Source organism: Solanum stenotomum, chromosome 3 (assembly GCF_019186545.1).
Source record: "Solanum stenotomum isolate F172 chromosome 3, ASM1918654v1, whole genome shotgun sequence".
In the NCBI taxonomy this organism is placed as follows: Eukaryota; Viridiplantae; Streptophyta; class Magnoliopsida; order Solanales; family Solanaceae; genus Solanum; species Solanum stenotomum.
In genome coordinates this window covers 4024645-4043315 of record NC_064284.1, presented here as the reverse complement: position 1 = coordinate 4043315, position 18671 = coordinate 4024645, and the positions used below count along the sequence as shown (strand labels likewise).

The window sequence follows — 18671 nt, the reverse complement described above, 5'->3', positions numbered from 1 at the left end:
CTTATCTTTTGACTCCAAAAAAAAGAAACTATGACAATTAAGACCAACTTTCACATATAGCAAACATAAAAATCATATTTGTATGTTATAACTATAGTTTGCATTATTGCGCTCCATAACAAATTTTATGTTTGTTATAGAGCTTTTGATTTGTATAATCTGTTAGATACATCCAATTTTATACAAATTGTTCAGTTTTGTATAAATTCATTTATACATTGTAATTTATATAGTAAGACCCGTATTTGTATAACTATAAGTGTATATGACAAAAATATATGTATTTGTATATATATATTTTTCTCTCGCTTTATACAAACACAAATGCATTTTATACCGAAATGTATCAAATGATTAATTGTATACCGAATTAGATGATAAAAAAATGAGATGTTTGCTGCGAATTACAAATAAAATAAATTATGGCAATAACATTTAATTTGAATTAATAGTTTGATATTTCATACATTTTTCTCGACAATTAAAAGTGGATTGAAGGAGTATTATATCTTATATTTTCATTTTTAACCCGATATCTACTGATCAACTTATATTTATTACTCCTTTTATTTTAATTTGTTTATTTGATTTTAATTTTATACGTTTATTCAATTTCAATTTTATATGAAATTTTTAAAAATATATAAGACTTTTGAATCTTATATTCTAGATAAAATATATTAATAGTTAAAAAGTTAAAAGTAAATAATTGCCAAAAAGGAAACAAATATTTTTTCAAAATAAAATAAAAAGAAAAATAAGACAAATAAATAGAAACCTCTCGCTATTATTTAATATTGTATTATAATGCTTGCATTAACGGAACACCTATCTATACCCGAGCTATACAAAGAATTTTTATACCATTAGAAATAACTTTGGATGACCTAAAAATGTAAGAAAAATATTTTTAGTGTTGTATATATAAGTATCCTAGAGGGTTTAGATTAGTTGGACAGAATGAAGACTTTACCACTGATTTTTTTTTAAAACAAGCATCTGGCTGTGAGATAAAGAGGGCAATATACAATACAACTGGGTATGTATTGATTGGACACCAAACAAGGTTGTGGTGGAGTTCGAGATCCTGGTGATTACAGAGGCGGAGTTAGTATTAGGAATTTTGGGTTCTAAATTTCCCTCCCTTCCGAATCATTGAGCTGTCAATCAGTTTTTTTGAGGAGTTCACAAGTTATTATTTAATTTTCTAGTACAAATATAAAATCTACAGAAAAGCTAATGAACCTCACCTAGATCCACCCGTACCGATGGAGTTTTGGAAACCTTTTCCTCCGAATACAGAGTCACCTTTATTTGAGAGCACTTTACCCAATTTTAGTCCAAAACTAGTTAACGGTAGCCTCCTAACGCCTATACTCCAGTTCTGTCAAAAGCTAGCAGACAACTTTGACAGTGATTTTTACAGCTCTCATTCAAAAAATGCCGTATCTTTTGACTCTTTAACTCTTTTCATTTGACTATGAATATCTTGTGGTTGCTAACTCAACCTAATTCGAAAAGGTTTTACCATTTGAAGGAAATTATAAAACTAGAAAGGATAAGCAGAAGAAGAATCGGCATATATAAAATCACATACTATTCTCCAAGGAACAGAACAATATATTTCTGACCTGATAAAAAGGAGTGAATCTGGAAAGAGGTGCTGGACCAATTATGTTAGCATATTTGATCTGCTTCTTTTGTCACTTGCAATTATATTCGCGATAATACATTTCAATGGCGGGGGCGAAGAATTAAGGACCAAAATAGAATTCTCAATGGCGGGGGCGAAGAATTAAGGACCAAAAAAGAATAAGGGAATTGAAAGATTGATTTGAAATTTGGAATGTTTTCGTACTTATTTGTGTGGAAAATGGAATTACTACTCTATTCCATGAATCGTGTATGGTAGAGAGAGTTTATAGGGATTCGAGTGAAACGCATGCCCAACGCGTTTCACTTCCTCAGGTTCTCCACGCACACCTGGACCTTTATCGATCCACTTGCCAACTTTATCTTTTTATTGTTTCGTTCATTTTTATTTGTCACCTATTTTTATGAAAAAAAATTATTATATTAATTTGTTGTATTTATATATCAAGAAAATATAATTATTTTTCCATATTTTATCTTTAGCATTAAATACTTATTTTCTAAATTCTTTTTCAAGACCTAATACTAAATACTTCCTTCGTCCCATCTTATGTGGCACTTTTCAAATTTCGAGATGCAAATAAATTTGACGGTAAGTTTTTCATAGGTCTTTTAAACATTTTGAATTATCAATTATTGTGACTTGTAATACTTTTTACGTAGTTTACAATATATAAATTTCATTTTTAAAAAAATGAAGATTTTATGTGCAAATTTATGATAAACTTAAACTATTTTAACTCTCAAAAGATTAAAATTATCATATAAATTAAGACAGAAAAAATATCATCAGATAGGAATAATAGAAATCTCAAGGGAGCAAGTTTCATGAAACTTGCTTTTCTAAAATCTTCTATTTCATCACAAAGTAATTTATTGCATATTGATTGACTAAAATCTCAATCTCTTTTGAGTGATATTTTTTTTTTTTTATAACTGAGAAATTCGTCTGTGACCTCTTTTGAGTGATATGTAGACCTACAAACCCCTAAATGGGTTTTACTAACATGAGACTAATTCAGAAAGCAGCATTTATATATTTTTACTTTATGTTTTGATATTTTTTACTAAATTTTTTTAATCCATCACAATCTATATCGGACGGCTTTAATCGACTATTCTGCATCATTTGTCTACCTGATCAAGACTGTCTCCTCCCCATACATTAGATAAATCTCTATCTGCACACTCTTTTTTTTTTTTAGGTTTTCAAACATTTTTCAATTTTTGCACATCAAAATCTGCGCTTTTTTTGAATTTCTGCACACCAAAATCTGTATATTTTTAATATTTTGCATACCATTTTCTACTCATTACAGAAAAGGGTTTCAAATCAATTCAAAGATAATTACAAGATAAAGAAATTAGGAGTTATGACTGATTAATACAGTGAAACCTCTTTAAATTAATATCTGATTAATTAATAATCTCTATGAAGTAATATTTTCTTTCGATCTCGAATTGGGTTAGTGAAAAAAGTCACTCATTTTGATAAGATATTATATTTTCAGAAAACTCCTATATAAATATATGATCTCATTAATATGATTTAATTGTGTTCTGTTTTTTTGTTAAAATTAAAATCTAGTTAAAGCTTATATTTAGCTTTTCTTATTGCATCCAAAAGTTTCAGTGTTGTCTTTTTGAACTGCTCACAAAATTGTGAAGAGTTCTAAGTGCAATTATAAGTGTTTCCTTATGCATAATTGGCTCCATAGATATTATATCATCTTCAACTTTATCATCAACATTATATTTTTCAATGATATCCGCAATTTCTTCTAAGTTTTAAACCTCTGAACATGTATTATTTTCACTAATCCAACATGTTATTAATGTCCATTTTATTGCGATAATTGACATCATCAATCATGATCTCAATTCTCAAGCTCATGAATGACGTTTTCTCAAGGGGGTTCATTTAAATTATCTGAGATTTCATCACCGAATAAATTTTACGATGTCGAAACACTTTTTAAATTTCATGGTTCCACCTATATTGATTTAGTGAAGTTTTATTGTAATATAGGAAAACTAATATAAATTTTAAAACATATTAAAGAGAGAATAATTAGTAGTGATTGACCAATATGGGTTGTGGTACACTGGTGGGAACTGATGGGAGTGTTTCACCCTTAACCAGAGGTCTCGAGTTCGAGTCCTGGATATAGAGAAAATCTTGTTGGAGCGCCACCCCGAATGAGTCGGGTGGGAAACAAAAAAAATAATTAGTATAGTGATTGAAGGGATGGATGTGTTTGGTTAATTTTAGGAAACCTAAAGGATATTTTCGGTTAAATGAAATAGTACAACGATAAAGTGACAGTTGAGGTGAAACAACAGGGATGAATTTGGTTAGAAATTCTTGCACTGTTCCATGTAATTGCCTCTTTCTGAAATCGTCCTCGCTTTCAGCCGCATTATCCGTTTTTGCCTCAAACTTTATCCTACACCATATAGCTTTCAGTCTCCGTCTCTTGAGCTACCGATTTACTGGATACCGGCCGTTCATCTGAAAAAATAATGGCTGAAAGTTCCGATTCGACATTGCTTGATAAAGAGAGTGTCAGCACCACTGCAAATAACAAACGCGAAGCTCATTCTGATAGCTCGGATTCCGTAACAAAGAAGTTGAGAAGCAGCGACACTCATGAGGAGCCGAAGGCTGAAATCACTGTCCCGAAAAATGGAAGTGAATTGTATTTTGAAATAGAAGCTGATGCAGCTGAGGATAAGGGTTCCAGACACACCATGGAGGACGCTTCTGTTGTTCTTCCTGATGCTGACCTTGAATTTCCCGGGAAATTGAGGTTTTTCACTAACCCTAATTCCCAAATAAATTTGTGTATTTTACGTATGGATTAGCTTAATGTAGATAGGGTTTGTTTGACACTCCGCATAATTGGTTAATTGATTATTGAGGGAGATGAAAGAGTTGCGTTAGGAAAGCGATCACTCGAATACTTAGTCTTTTTGTTTTGGCGTTCTATTTGCTATTTTTTTAACCTGGTCTTTCGAAGATCTAATAGGACTCATAGCATTAGCTTAGAACAATGACAGCAACAACAACCGCATGTAATCACATGTAATCCCATGTAGTCTGGGGAGGGTAGTGTGTATGCATACCTCACTAGAGGTTGTTTCAATAGACCTTCGGTTTTAGGAAAAACTTTTCAAAGCAGTTAGAAAAAAGATAAAAGGAAAGTGAAGAAGCCATGGCAAAATACTAAAGAAAATGTGACAAATCATTCTGTAAAGGAACATTAGTTACAATAAAATAATACGATAATAGTAGTACAAAAACCGATTAGTAGTGCAGAATCAAAGAACAAAAAACTATAAGAGTAATACTATGCCTACTAGGATGGAATGATAAGCGGCACAATGCTCAACTACCTACTAACCTTCTACCCTAATCCTTGTCCTTCATAACCTTCTAAGTCTAAGGTCATACCCTAATCCTTGTCCTTCATAACCTTCTATCAGTAAGCTGAAGTTGTGTCATGTCTTGTCTAATGAAAAATAGAAAAGAGAAATATACAAGTTTGACATGAATTTGAGACCGATGTACTTTTTGAGATCTGATTTAATACACTGCTTGGTTTTTTGAAATTTTCCTAACCATGTTATTTCCTTTATAGATGTGCTCATTTTGCAATATATGATGGGCATGGAGGTCGATTAGCTGCTGAGTATGCCCGGAAGCATTTACATGCCAATGTTCTATCTGCAGGCTTACCACGTGAGTTGGTGTGTTTGCTTAGTCTTGTTAGTGTTAGTCTAATATTTGTTGCGACCATTGGTCAATCATCAATTGTTGCATAGTTTCTGTTACTAGTAGTGGTTACTTTCTATTTTGTTTCTGTTCTGTGTACTATGTGCTCATTGTCATTCTTTCAATGAATTTGCAGTTGGATGTTAAAGCAGCCAAAAAGGCCATACTCGAAGGTATGGTACTGGGCTTCTTTGCTAGATATTTAAACTTGATATTATTGCTCCTTAGCCTGTTTTCAATTGATCCAACTATTGATAATACCCATGGTGGATTAATGTATTCTCTTTTCCATTTTTCATGTCTATCAGGATTTAGGAGAACTGATGAGTCTCTTCTTCAGGAAAGCACCAAAGGTATCTTTTTCTCAGTTCAAACCTTTTTCTGTATTCTTGGTTTCCTTAAAAGTTTCATCAGGAGGTCCTTTTTATCTAATTTGACAGCAATGATTGAATATAATTGTGATTTTGTTCTCCCATTCAAGATTTGTGTTTCGTAGTCCTAATTTTTATATGCTGACGCTATCCTACTTGATCCCTGTTTCTTTTATTTTCATTGAGAAGGAAAATAAGCTATATATTTTTATGGCGGTGGATGGCCTGAATTGTTTCTGATACTCCTCATGATGGCCTGGTGGTAATGATGTTGGTGTTTAATAGTTTCAAAAGCAAGACTTTTGCCTTGAGAAAATTTGGTCAATTATTATTCATTGCGATCAGTGATGGATTTCGGGTTATTGCTGTTTCTACCAGTGATATATTGGATTTGGGGTAATTGCTGGATTTGAGGCAATTTCACCTCTTTCTGGAAGGTTCTGTTGAATGGTGTTGCTATCTTTCATTTTTGATGTTTTTATTCTGTTCCATCTAGCCTGTCTAGCTAGTGGCACTAGAAACCTCGAGGTCTACACAAGCATCAATTCACTATGTGATACTTAAAGTATACACCAATGGTTCAAGACACTTCATTGTCAAACCTGGTTGTATAGTCAATTGAAAAGGTTTGACTGCTTAGTACTTTCGGTTTACATAAGGCATGATACTAGGTAAGTAAAACCGTAAAAGAAGCAACAGTGACTTTCTGGTTTTCATTTCCATTTTTGGAATACTGAACTGAATATCTTGACTTCTTTTCAGGGTTTTGTTTCTTCGGAAGACATTCTTTATCTCCTTGTTTAACCTCTTCTTATGTATTTTGCGTTTCTGCTCAGTCTGTACCTTTCTTCACTTCTTGAAAGCATTCACCTATTTGTATCTTTCATGTTTGAATGCTTTAAATGGTTTTTCTGATATCACATATCTGGTATTTTACTCTGAATTGTAAAATGTTATCACTTCTCTGGTATTTTACTCTAAATTGTTTAGTTTTGTCACTTCTTTGATTCATATTCCAATGTTCAAGCTGTGTTTGTTATTTGCTAAGGATCTTCAGCTTTCCATTTTCTTAGTCTCTTTTAAAAGCTGATAACCTACTTACAGTTTTTAGATGCATCGACAGGTGGTTGGCAAGATGGAGCAGCTGCAGTATGTGTCTGGGTATTAGGCTCCAAAGTAAGTTTGATCTTATAATTCTTTATGTACTCAAATTAGTGGTTGGTTTTTGAGCTCCACCATGATTCTCTTTCCACACTGTTGAACTTGTTGGAATGATGGTTTTGGCATCAGAAGCATATACAGCTTGAGGAACACTCATAGCTGTAGTGTGAGTCCATCAATATTAGATTGGTCTGCTTACTATCTCTCACACACAGACATGTAGAAGTGTATATCTATTCCTTTCAGGGAAAACCTACATTAAGATACTTCAAATCTTGGTGCTAAAGCTTTTGTGACATGCGGTGTGGTCCTGAAAGAGTCATCTGGATGTTGAGCGTCAAACCAACTACCATTAGTATCTCTGTAAAGTAGTTCCTCTAATCTAAGTTGTCTTCATGTAAAACTTACTCTTCAAATAAGCTGTGGCGCCTCACAAATATGTACTTCCCTTGCTCTCAGTTCATATTGTTTCCCAGGGATTTGCATTGAATATCTAATGAACTTTGCACTATGGCTGATTAGGTGTTTGTTGCTAATATTGGAGATGCGAAAGCAATTTTAGCTCGGTCATCTCCAACTGACGGTTCGAACAACACTTCTGATGGATCAACTCCAATAAAGGCCATAGTCTTGACCAGGGAACACAAGGCTATATATCCTCAAGAACGTGCACGCATCCAAAAAGTAAGCATTAGGCAATGAGTGTCTTTTGAATGCTTAAACCATTTCTCATTTTTGTAGTGGTGCTGGATTATCTATCTTGTTTTCTTACTCTCAAAGACTGGCTAAAGTTTGTTTAACTTATGATAATTTATGATCCATTTTGATCAAATAATTAGATATTGATTCTGGATTTAGGTACTTTCAAACTGAATGTGTTCCATAATCTTTGTCCAGATATAATCTCATATAATAGCACATGTATATACCTTTCAGACGGAGGTAGATAAGAAGGATCTTGTTGGCAAAAGAATTAGGTGATTTCTTTCCATGCTCAAGTCTTGGTAGGCAGAGATACCTGATACCTATGCTGGTGAGAGGTGACAGGTATAAGTGGATTTAGTCGAGGTGCATGCAAGCTTTCCAAAAGATACTCATTAGGGAGTAGTGGCCAGATTAGTCTGTAATTTCTTTCCTAAAAAATTCAAGGCTACTATCTAGATTACCAAGTAGTTCCAACAATTTTTTTTGATAAGTGCTTTTGAATTGATTTTTTCTTGTCATAAGTTGAACGTAGTGCCCAAATCATTTCTTGATTTTTTTTTTGGTTAACAGAGATTTTCATTCATAACTAAGGGATCATTACAAATCAACGCAGTTTTAGGACTAACTGCTTCTCATACTATCCATTTATCTTTCTAATCATACAGAAAACAAGCAAGAAACTAATCTATTACAATGCAAAGAGCCTAACTCTAAGGATACTTATTAAGAGCTTGTAGTATAGGTTTCCATTTTGCCTTGTGTTGTCCTCTGAGATGAATATGCATTCCGATCTCCCTTAGGACCTTGTCTACGCATAAACTCCCTCACTGGAACCTGATCTTATTTCTTTTCTCTCCAAATGATGTAGACAATCATCACAAACACACTAGTCTTGATCTCAGCACCTCCTGCATTCGTTTTAGCAATATCACTGATCCAAGCTATCTCTGACCTCCAGTCTTGAACAACTCTTTGGATTCCCAGACAGTTACATAGCCGTCCCCATAAAGTCATTGTCACCTGGCATTCGAAGTAGAGATGATCAAAAGTTTCCTTTGCTATGCCACTGAACACACAGTCAGGTGGCACCTGGATGCCAAACTTTTCAAGTCTTTCAGCTGTTGCTAATCTTTTCTGCACAGCCAGCCACAAAATGAATTTGAATCTAGGATGTACTCCATGCTGCAAGGTAATACTCTTCCATTCAATTCTTGGGAAAGTAGGCATAATGTAGGTATACATCTTCTTAGTAGAAAACTTCCCACCCTTCTGTGTCTTTGCAAACTCACTATCAAATTACCCTGCCCAGCTTGCCTTTTAAGTAACACATCTCTAGTCCCCAATATCTTTCTCACTACCCACGAAGCATCAGTAGGTAGGAGGACAGTTTCTTGCTTCTCTGTTATGGTTATTGACTTCTGCTGATGAATATCCATGGTCCTGTAGGCTGGGGGATCTGTCAGTTCTAATGGACGATTACAAGCGCGCCTTGAAGTTTCCAGAGCTTTCGGAGATCGGCAGTTCAAGAAGGTTTGTGTGCTAAGATTAAAAGTATCTCAATGTTGACCAGACCTTTTCTTTTTCCTTTAATTTTTTATTGGTGATTGTGTGACTATAATTGTTTCTTTCTGTTTATCCATATTGCAAGTGATAATGTGTTTTTGCATGGTTTTACAGAAACATAATTGAGCATCCTAAGAACTTACTATTGTTATCTGTAGCTGCTCCGTTTTTGTTATTTCCCTATCCTCTGAAAGGTTTTCGTGTACAGAGTAAAGTGTGGGGTAAGTTTGATGGTGCATTTGCTGCATATACAGTTCATATATCAGCAGCAAAGTCATGTTTTCCTAGTGTTTTGGCCTTGTACATTCCAAAAAAATCATGCTACATAGGTGTCCATGAATTAAGCTGTGTTTAAAAGAACTGATAATTTGAGACAGGTGATAGATTCGTTTGTTTCTCTAGCTGTCAAGTTTATCTGACAAACCTTGATTTTGGGAATGGATGAAATGACCCACATCTACACATAATAGATGCAAATGTGTGTGTGTGTGTGTGTCTACTTATCACTTCTTCATTTGTCTTTTGTTGCTTGAAGGAATCCTGTGGATAGTGGATTTTCATATATGTGCATGTGGCTGCTCAAATATCTTCCAGAGAATTCAATAGCTGGTTGAATTACTTGTTGAACATGCATTTTATCGTGTATTTCATCTTTTTCATGTAAAGGAATTCAATATGCAGGTTGGTGTCATTGCAACTCCAGATGTTCATTCATTTGACCTTACCGAGAGAGACCACTTTATCATTCTTGGCTGTGATGGCTTGTGGGGGGTATCTTTGTTTTTTTCTTATTGTATTATTCTTATAGTCATGCATACAACCACTATGCTTGGGGTGCCCATCCCGGGGATATTACTTTTTCCCTATGATTGTAGGTTTTTGGGCCAAGTGATGCTGTTGATTTTGTTCAGAAGCTATTAAAGGTATGCCATCCCCCCACCGTTCTGTCACCCCCTGGAAAGTTAAGCAGTCTCCCAATGATTTGCACTTTTTGACTAATTTCTGTTAGCAACTTGCTTAACCTTTGCATTTGTTTGACAGGAGGGGCTATCTGTGAAAGCTGTGAGTCGCCGCCTTGTGCGGGAGGCAGTCCGAGAGCGTCAATGTAAAGATAACTGCTCCGCTGTTGTAATTGCTTTCAGGAAAAAGCAGTAAAACTCAGAAATTTGTTCAAAAAGAATCTTAGAGTCTAGGCAACCAGATCTGGTCTTGTTCTTTGGTTCATACTTTGTGATGGGTTGTATCATGCTTTCATCTAATGTAGTTGCAGATTCTTACGTTTCAGATCTCTTGGCTTTTGATCAAGCTGTGCAATTTGTTGTAGAATAGGTCAGTCTTTGAAATCTTTTCCAGCACAGACATGTATGAACAAACCATCCAAGTTGGATAAATTTTCATACAACTAATCGAGCTTTTTTGGTGGAAATTAAAGGATTCAAGCCTTTTCAGTTTGTTGTATTTGATTAGCTTTGCTTCATCAAGTATTTTACCTTAATTTGAAGCTATTGCTTTCCTTTCATGGTCGTTAATTGCTGATTGAGAAATGAAAAATGTATGTACATTTTGTGTAATATTCTCATTCATGAATCATCTTGGTTAACTGTCCCAGATTTTATTTTATTTTTGGGTGACAAATTAGATAAGAATATTCTTTTTTCTAATCGTAGAATCTCTTAATAAAACCTACCTACTACTCTGAAAAGATCAATAATAAAGATAACATGGTTTTTGTCTACTGACAGAAGATTCTCAAAGGACAAACTATGATTTTGGTTGATTGCTTGTGAAAAGATTCTATTTATCAAATGTCTTTGCAGTTGCAAAGTTTATTTTGCTTTCATTAGATTTCTTAAATTGATTATTAACTGTACTGATACTGATTGCCAAATGATACAGTCCTCCTATTGTGGACGTCAATTATCAGACTACTAGTTGTATATTGCAAAGTTGGGTATTTTATTATGAAAATTTTAACCAAAATGAAGGACCACATGGGATCTAAGATTCCTTTTTCTTTTAATCTTATTGATAATGGCGATTTCATAGACAAGCTTGTATGCACTTAACTATCTCACCAGGTATCTAATGCGCTCATATTGGACAGATGAAAAGTAATCACTAAGCATTTTTGTTTTGCTTGGTTAAGATTTGAACCTCATGTCCTACTTACTTAAATTTAACTAAAAATAAACATAAACTCCTACCTAAATTAATTGCTGCAAAAATTAAAGAAAGATCACAAAAATAGGGTGTGGGTTTCATATCTTTAAATTATTAACTACCAAACCAACATGCATAACTCCCACTTTGTCTCCCTAACAAAGTTCAAAAAAGTCTTAAGTCAACCAATCATATAAAATTTAGATAAAAAGAAATCTCATAATGGACAGATTTGCATGCAAAGCATAGAGCAACTATATCAATAAATGCACATTATACATTAAGAGACTTAATTTATTTTTTTAAAATATTCAAATCCCATAATGTTATGTCTAAATGATCACTTTGCATATGCCAGTAAGGTTGTTCTGTTTTCTCCCTCAATTATTCAATTTAATACACATTTTTTTTTTCTTTCCCATTGACATCTTTCACTTTGTGTATATATATATGGGGACAATTGTTAGTACTTGAGGATCTAAAGAGTAAAAAAAAATTAGAAAGAAATATCAAAAGATATGGAACCAAAACGTGGCATTTCTGGAAAAGTGAAACTTCTTATAGCATTGCTTGTTTTGCAATTATGTTTTGCAGGATTTCATATAGTTTCAAGACTTGCACTTAATATTGGTGTCAGCCAAATTGTGTATCCTGTTTATAGAAATATTATTGCATTGGTTTTGTTAGGACCCTTTGCTTATTTCTTGGAAAAGTGAGTCTTTATTTTCAACAAAACACAATTATTTTGCCCTTTTACCATTATTTCTTGATTTATAATCTTCTTTTGAATTATACAGGAAGGAAAGACCACCCCTCACATTCTCTCTATTGGTTCAATTTTTTTTCCTTGCATTAATAGGGTAAGCAAGTAGCAAGAGGAGTTATCAACTTCCTATTTTTTTCTTTGAATACAACTATGTACATTATAAAGAACTTTTATACTATTACGTCAACTGAAAGATAACTACATGTAGTCGTTTTATAAAAAAACAGGATTAGTAAGAAATAATGTAAGTTACTAGCTACAATACGCTTAAATACATAAACAGTAAAAATTCTTTACATTGTCAATATTAGTAAAACATTTTTTGAAATGTATTTTGCTAATCATTGTAATTTTTTGCTTTTCAGAATCACAGCAAACCAAGGATTTTATATCTTAGGGTTGTATTATGCATCACCAACCTTTGCTTCAGCAATGCAAAACTCTGTTCCTGCTATTACTTTTATCATGGCTTCTATTCTAAGGTATGCAAGAGCTCATCAAAATGACTCATTAATTTTATTTTTGTTGATAACCCTGGTGTCCGCGTTACTCTGTCCGCTAAGACAGATGAAAAGAAATGACTGGATTTAAACCTGAGACCTCATGGTTCTCAACTAACGTCATTGACCACTAGGCCTGCCATCAAAATGACACATTTACATGGATTCATTAATTTTTGTATCAAAGTATTGAGACTAAAATACATTTTTGTATACTCTCAGGCTAGAAAGAATTCATTTTATGAGGAGAGATGGCATGGCTAAAGTTCTGGGAACTATAGTAAGTGTTGGAGGAGCCACAGTTATTACTCTTTACAAGGGCCCTCCTCTGTTAAAAGGAAGCAATATTTCTGATGAAGAAATGGCTGCTTCTCAAGAGGACATGCTGAATTGGACATGGGGTTGTGTTTATTTGCTTGCTCACTGCTTATCATGGGCTGGTTGGATGGTTCTTCAGGTATCCCTCATGATTGCTAACCATTAAAACAGTATAAGTAGAACTACTTGCAAGTAAAATAAGGGGAACAACTTGGTATCTATGTTGCTCAGACTCTTCTGCTTGTTTGATCCTCCAAAAGTAATGCATTTTGGCAACATTTTTGAATAGCCTGCTACAAGAAGTTAAATTACGCAGATTGCATATTATAATGAAATCAACTGCAATTGTTGTTAGTAAGGCCAAGCAGTCTCCACATGGTTGACAACTTGTTATTTACTTGCTCTAATTAGTGTCTAATGGAACTTATTAAATTATGCAGGCCCCAATGCTGAAGAAGTACCCAGCCAAGCTATCACTTACATCATTTACATGCTTCTTTGGATTGATCCAGTTCCTAGCTATAGCAGCTTTTACAGAAAGGGATCCAACACATTGGAAGATCCAGTCTGGAGAGGAAATTTATCTGATTTTATATGCTGTAAGACCCTTATAATAATTAAAAAACCAACCTTTAATTCACCCTGTTTCACATAATCTTAATTAACATGAATGGCTAACAATTTTGAACTGCAATTGCATTTAGGGTATTATCTCTTCTGGAATAGTCATTTCTCTCCAGACTTGGTGCATTCAGAAAGGAGGACCAGTTTATGTTGCCTCATTCCAGCCTGTGCAAACAGTATTAGTTGCTGTCATGGCTTTTCTAATTCTTGGTGATCAGTTCTACTCTGGCGGGTAAGTCAAAAACTAACTTATATAGTGTGTAAAGTTCAGTTACTTTAATGTGACAAAATACTTTTTTGAGTTTACTATCTCACTTGCTCACAACATGTAGTCCATATAAATTGATCTCAAACTAATTAATGAACTTTTAAATGCAGGATACTTGGAGGACTTCTGATTATGTTTGGGCTTTACCTAGTTTTGTGGGGTAAAACAGAAGAGAAAAGAATTGCCAATACTGAAGAGACAACATTGACAAAACACCTTCTAGCTCCCAACAAGGAGGAAGCATCTACTGGAGCTGATAATTGCTAACAAAATATGTCAAATATTTTCTTTTTTCTTTCCCTTGAAATATTATTTCTTATTTTATGGTTTCTTTCTAGAAATTAAAGCTACAAGGTCAGTGTAACCTGGCATGGACACTGCTGCAGTAACATTGAAGAGGAACCAATTTAGTTGAAGTCCAGATAATGAGGACTGAATTTGTCGTTTGGAAGCTTAACAGCTTTCTAGAATTATTTGTACAATTATACTACTTCCATGTATACCTTTGAGAAGATATCAGTCAAATTGGTGTTCCACAGGAACCGTGACTTTTAAAAATATTCCAGTTTGTTTTTTTATTTCCCTTTGATGTACAGTTTCTAATTTTGAATATTACTTTCAAATGATGGATTACATTTATATCTACATTGTTCTCACTGTGAAGTCAATCCTGCCATTAACCCAATCCCCAAAGCCAATTGAGATTAATTCAAACCCATCGATTCAAAAATGGAAATTCTATGTTGAAGCTCCTCAAAGTAGATGACTTATAGAACCGCCTATGCTAATTTATCCTTCCACTTACCCCAACTCATATAACTTACTGTACTTCAGATGACATATCAAACACAAAACGCTACTTCAAAATTTGAAACAAGGTATACAGTGTACATTACTACACACACTAAAAGGGATGATTTTATGTATTGAAAGCCTAAATGTGCATGTTCTTGATACATATTATAAAAACATAGCCAATCCTTCAGAAAGAGCAGATACCTGGCCTACTTGAACAGAACCCATTCTAAGATGTGGTAACCATATTCTCAGAGCATAATAGAGCAGTTCATAGATGACTTTACAGAAGTTTAGCACGTACTGGACAGAACAGTAGAGGTGTGCGCAAGTTTGACCTAGACACCACCGTGAAAAAAAAACTTGAAGAAAAGGTAGCAACTTCTATTAAGTGGTTTGGGAGCAAGCTTCGGCCATTCCCAACCATCTTGCCATAGAAACTCTGCTTTTATGGGAAGATGAAGCTTGCGTAGTCCATAGCACATATCACTTAATATAACGAATGACCCAAAGGACTCAAACTTGAGCGTGCTGAACCGGTCAGACTAAAGAAGTCCTAGTTACCACATAAGCTTTCAGGTAAAAGCTGGCTACGGAACTGATCAGTACAGGAAAACCCAAGTGCATCAGCATTTGCCCCCCAAACTTGAGCACGGATAAAATTTAAAATAAAATTACAAAACACATACCTTAAGACAATCAGAAACCTGAGGCTTCTCTCTGACTCTCTCAGAGGTTTCATTGGGAATTGTGTATTGGCAAATTATTTGTGGGTGAATAAATATTCAGCTAGATAATGAGGGAAAGTGAGAACCTTTAATCTTGATCTGTAAATACATCAAACCTAAACCTCATCCAGCTGAATCCCCTATTCTAAAGATGCTAACTATTCTTGAGCTCAATTGGAAAACGGAGAAACAATGAAAAATCTGACACTAAACAAAATCCTTCCATTTCAAACCTAATCAGAGGAAAAACTTGATACATCTCACAGGTTTAACAATGTAATATTGGGTTGCACTATATATATGAAAGAGTATACAATAATGATGTAAACTGAGTAGACTTGGTCAAGTTGATCTTGGTCCAACTAAAGTTTAGCATATAAATATGTAATGTGCAACTAGATATCAAAACTGGACCAGATCCACAATTTGTTCAAGGGCAAACAAGTAGATAGTGCCTGAGAATATTCATCAACACCCAGCACACACCAACTAAAAGAGATTGCAAGCTCTTTTGGTGGTAATAGGACAGCAAAGTGCAAGGAGCACATATTAGATAGAAGTTAAAACAGGAAGCACCATCTGGTAACTAATTGGAACATAAATTGCAGATGAAAATAAAATTCACCAACTAAAGAGCATCTGACTAAAATATTGATAGACTGATAGTGATCCACATGTTACATATTGCACCATGTCAACCAATCAAAATGAAGATGAGTCGTGCACTCAAAACTTAGTATTCGAGTAAAACGGAAAACCCCACAAGTAAAAATTAGCTAAGCAAAAATGACAAATGAAAATTCAGCATATAATCCGAAATAGAGAAGAACCGGAGGACCAATAAATCTTGAAGCACACAAGTCAAAACCAAAGATAAGACAAAACACTTCTAATTTTCTGCAATTTCACATGACATCACTCTACCTCACAGTAACAATGTCATCAATCTTCAAAATCATTCGTACGCATTCGGTAGCCAAGGTAATTGCACTTGTGCTCACCAACAATGGCTGCACGACATTCTCTTCCAATATGTTGGTGATCTGCCCCTTCCTCACATTGATCCCTGTGTTGATCTCGCCCTGAGCGTGCCTGTTCCTCAACTCAGTCACAATTGCAATTGGGTTCAACCCAGCATTCTCAGCCAAAGTATAGGGAATGACTTCGAGGGCTTCAGCAAATGACCTCACACAATACCCTTCCATCCCCTGTAAAACCTTTGCCCATGCACCCAACTGCCTAGAGAGCTCAATCTCAGGTGCCCCACCTCCTGCAATCAAGAATCTCTTGTTCACCAAACATCTTACCACACACAATGCATCATGCAAACTTCTCTCAGCCTCATCAAGGACCAACTGATTTGACCCACGAACCAGCACTGAAGTGGTCCTACCCATGTCCTGGATCCCCGTGATCTTCACAATCTTTCCACCATCCCCAAGAGATATCTCTTCAACCAAATCTGCATGGCCGAGTTTCTCTGCTCGGAAATGATCAATATTGGCAATAGGCAGACAATTTAAGGTCTTAGTAATGAACTCAATCTCATCCCTCTCAACATCTTTAATCACCAAAATCTTCGCCTTTGACAAATAATGCAGAGACAATTCCATCACAGCGTCCCTCAGAATACTCTTCTGAATCAACAAAACATTACAGCCAGTTGCTTTGATCTTCTTAATCATGCCCAGAATGTAGTTCCTCTCTTCTTTCAAAATCCTGTCCATTTGAGTATAATCAGAAACCACAATGCTCTGCTCAATATCAGTCTTGGGAGGGGAAATCTGAAACTGAATCACCCCAATCTTAGCTTTCTCAACTCGTGTGAGACCACCTGAGGCATGACTCACCTTCTTGTCAAAAACTAAACCCTTAACCAACTCGGTATCATCAACAGTACCTCCCAATTTCTTGACAATTTTAATATCCCTTAGATCGACAATCTCTGGCTTTTCGGGATCCACAACAGAAAGCACAGAATCAACAGCTAAAGGAGCCAAAAGAGTGGAGTATTGTGACACTACCTTACTGTTAAGCGCAGTGCTTGCTGATTTCACAAGGGAATCACGGTCAGTGAGCTCAACAGGAAGAGCCATCGCAGTGAGAACTTCAACAGCCTTTGTAGATGCCTTATGTAGAGAATCGGAAACGACAGTGGGGTGAATACCAGCGGAAAGAAGTGAAAGACACTGTTTGAGCAATGCACCGGCAATAACAACAACGGTAGTGGTTCCATCTCCGGCAACAACATCTTGAGACTTAGATAACTCAACGAGAAACTTAGCAGCGGGTTGAAGAACCTCCATTTTGTTAAGAATAGTAGCTCCATCATTGGTGATAATGACCTCTCCGTTTGCAGTAGAGATCATTTTGTCCATACCTTTGGGTCCAAGACTAGTACGAACGGCATTAGCCACAGCCTGTGCGGCGGCAATATTCGCCATGCGGATATCATCTTTGCGCTTGTTGTCCACAAAGGTCTCAGTTTTGGACGATGAAGCAGCCGAGCGCGGCGCCGAAACTCCTGCCGGAGATGCCATTTTTCAGATCAGGATTGACGGAACCCTAGAGAGAATACGAGATCGAGATGATTCCGAGTGAGTGTGAAAATGAGAAGTGTTTCAAAACCCTAGCGAAGTGTAGAGAAGTGTTTGGGTTCTGGACAAATTGAAATTTTTGAGGGGGGCTTTTGGACTTTTTACTCTTCCAGAGGATTCACCGATATGTTTTCATTTATTCTATTTCTACCCTTGCTTAATCTCTTTATTATATTTCCATCCCGATTTAAGTTATGGACACATTTTTCACCCTAAAGTTTTTAAGATTGTTTTAGTGGTGAAGTAATGATAATAATCTCGAGATAATATATTAAATTATTTTAGTCTATCATTTGTTTATGTTGTTGACACCCAATTTTGGACCTCCACAATATAAATTAACTATCGAGCTTCTTAAATTTCAAAACAATTTGAAATAATTGACTTTATAAAATTCAAAATATTTTTTAAGATATTTTAAATAGTTTGGTCACTTGTCACTTTTTATAATATTTTAAATGATAAACATATTTATATAATTAGTATATTTTATAAATATTCAAAAAATCATCTCAAAAAAAATTTTTTTTTTTGCTTAAATATCTTACTAATTAGTTTAGTTATATAATAGTTTACACTTTTGAATTAATCAGTTTATTAAATTAATTATTTTATTTCGTTAAAATTGAAAAGCTCCTTAATTAATTTACGAAAAATTCATCTTGTTTAAGTATTGACCAAATCCAT

At 34.8% G+C, this 18671-nt stretch overlaps 3 protein-coding genes across 8 annotated transcripts; 2 read left to right on the top strand and 1 right to left on the bottom strand.

Moving 5' to 3' along the window:
• Positions 1–3963: 3963 nt before the first annotated feature.
• LOC125859574 (probable protein phosphatase 2C 8) lies at positions 3964–10676 on the top strand. 6 transcript variants are annotated; one of them, XM_049539344.1, is made up of 10 exons: positions 3964–4463; positions 5295–5403; positions 5565–5601; positions 5737–5781; positions 6923–6975; positions 7483–7644; positions 9112–9195; positions 9910–9999; positions 10104–10151; positions 10270–10676. In XM_049539344.1, the coding sequence occupies exons 1-10, from the start codon at positions 4177–4179 to the stop codon at positions 10381–10383; spliced, it is 1029 nt and encodes a 342-aa protein (XP_049395301.1). In that variant the 5' UTR covers positions 3964–4176; the 3' UTR covers positions 10384–10676. The 6 variants fall into 6 exon arrangements, with proteins under 6 accessions (XP_049395301.1, XP_049395299.1, XP_049395303.1 ...); XM_049539342.1 differs by having other exon boundaries at positions 4027–4463; positions 6920–6975; positions 9112–9216; XM_049539343.1 differs by having other exon boundaries at positions 4032–4463; positions 9112–9216.
• Positions 10677–11858: 1182 nt separating this feature from the next.
• On the top strand, positions 11859–14395 carry LOC125859928 (WAT1-related protein At3g18200). The gene is made up of 7 exons (XM_049539786.1): positions 11859–12100; positions 12186–12248; positions 12520–12636; positions 12877–13111; positions 13413–13571; positions 13677–13828; positions 13975–14395. The coding sequence occupies exons 1-7, from the start codon at positions 11907–11909 to the stop codon at positions 14129–14131; spliced, it is 1077 nt and encodes a 358-aa protein (XP_049395743.1). The 5' UTR covers positions 11859–11906; the 3' UTR covers positions 14132–14395.
• A 1612-nt stretch (positions 14396–16007) lies between these two features.
• Positions 16008–18053, bottom strand: LOC125857902 (T-complex protein 1 subunit delta). The gene has a single exon (XM_049537559.1). It carries the CDS (start codon positions 17925–17927, stop codon positions 16308–16310), a length of 1620 nt encoding a protein of 539 aa, XP_049393516.1. The 5' UTR covers positions 17928–18053; the 3' UTR covers positions 16008–16307.
• Between the last annotated feature and the right edge of the window lie 618 nt (positions 18054–18671).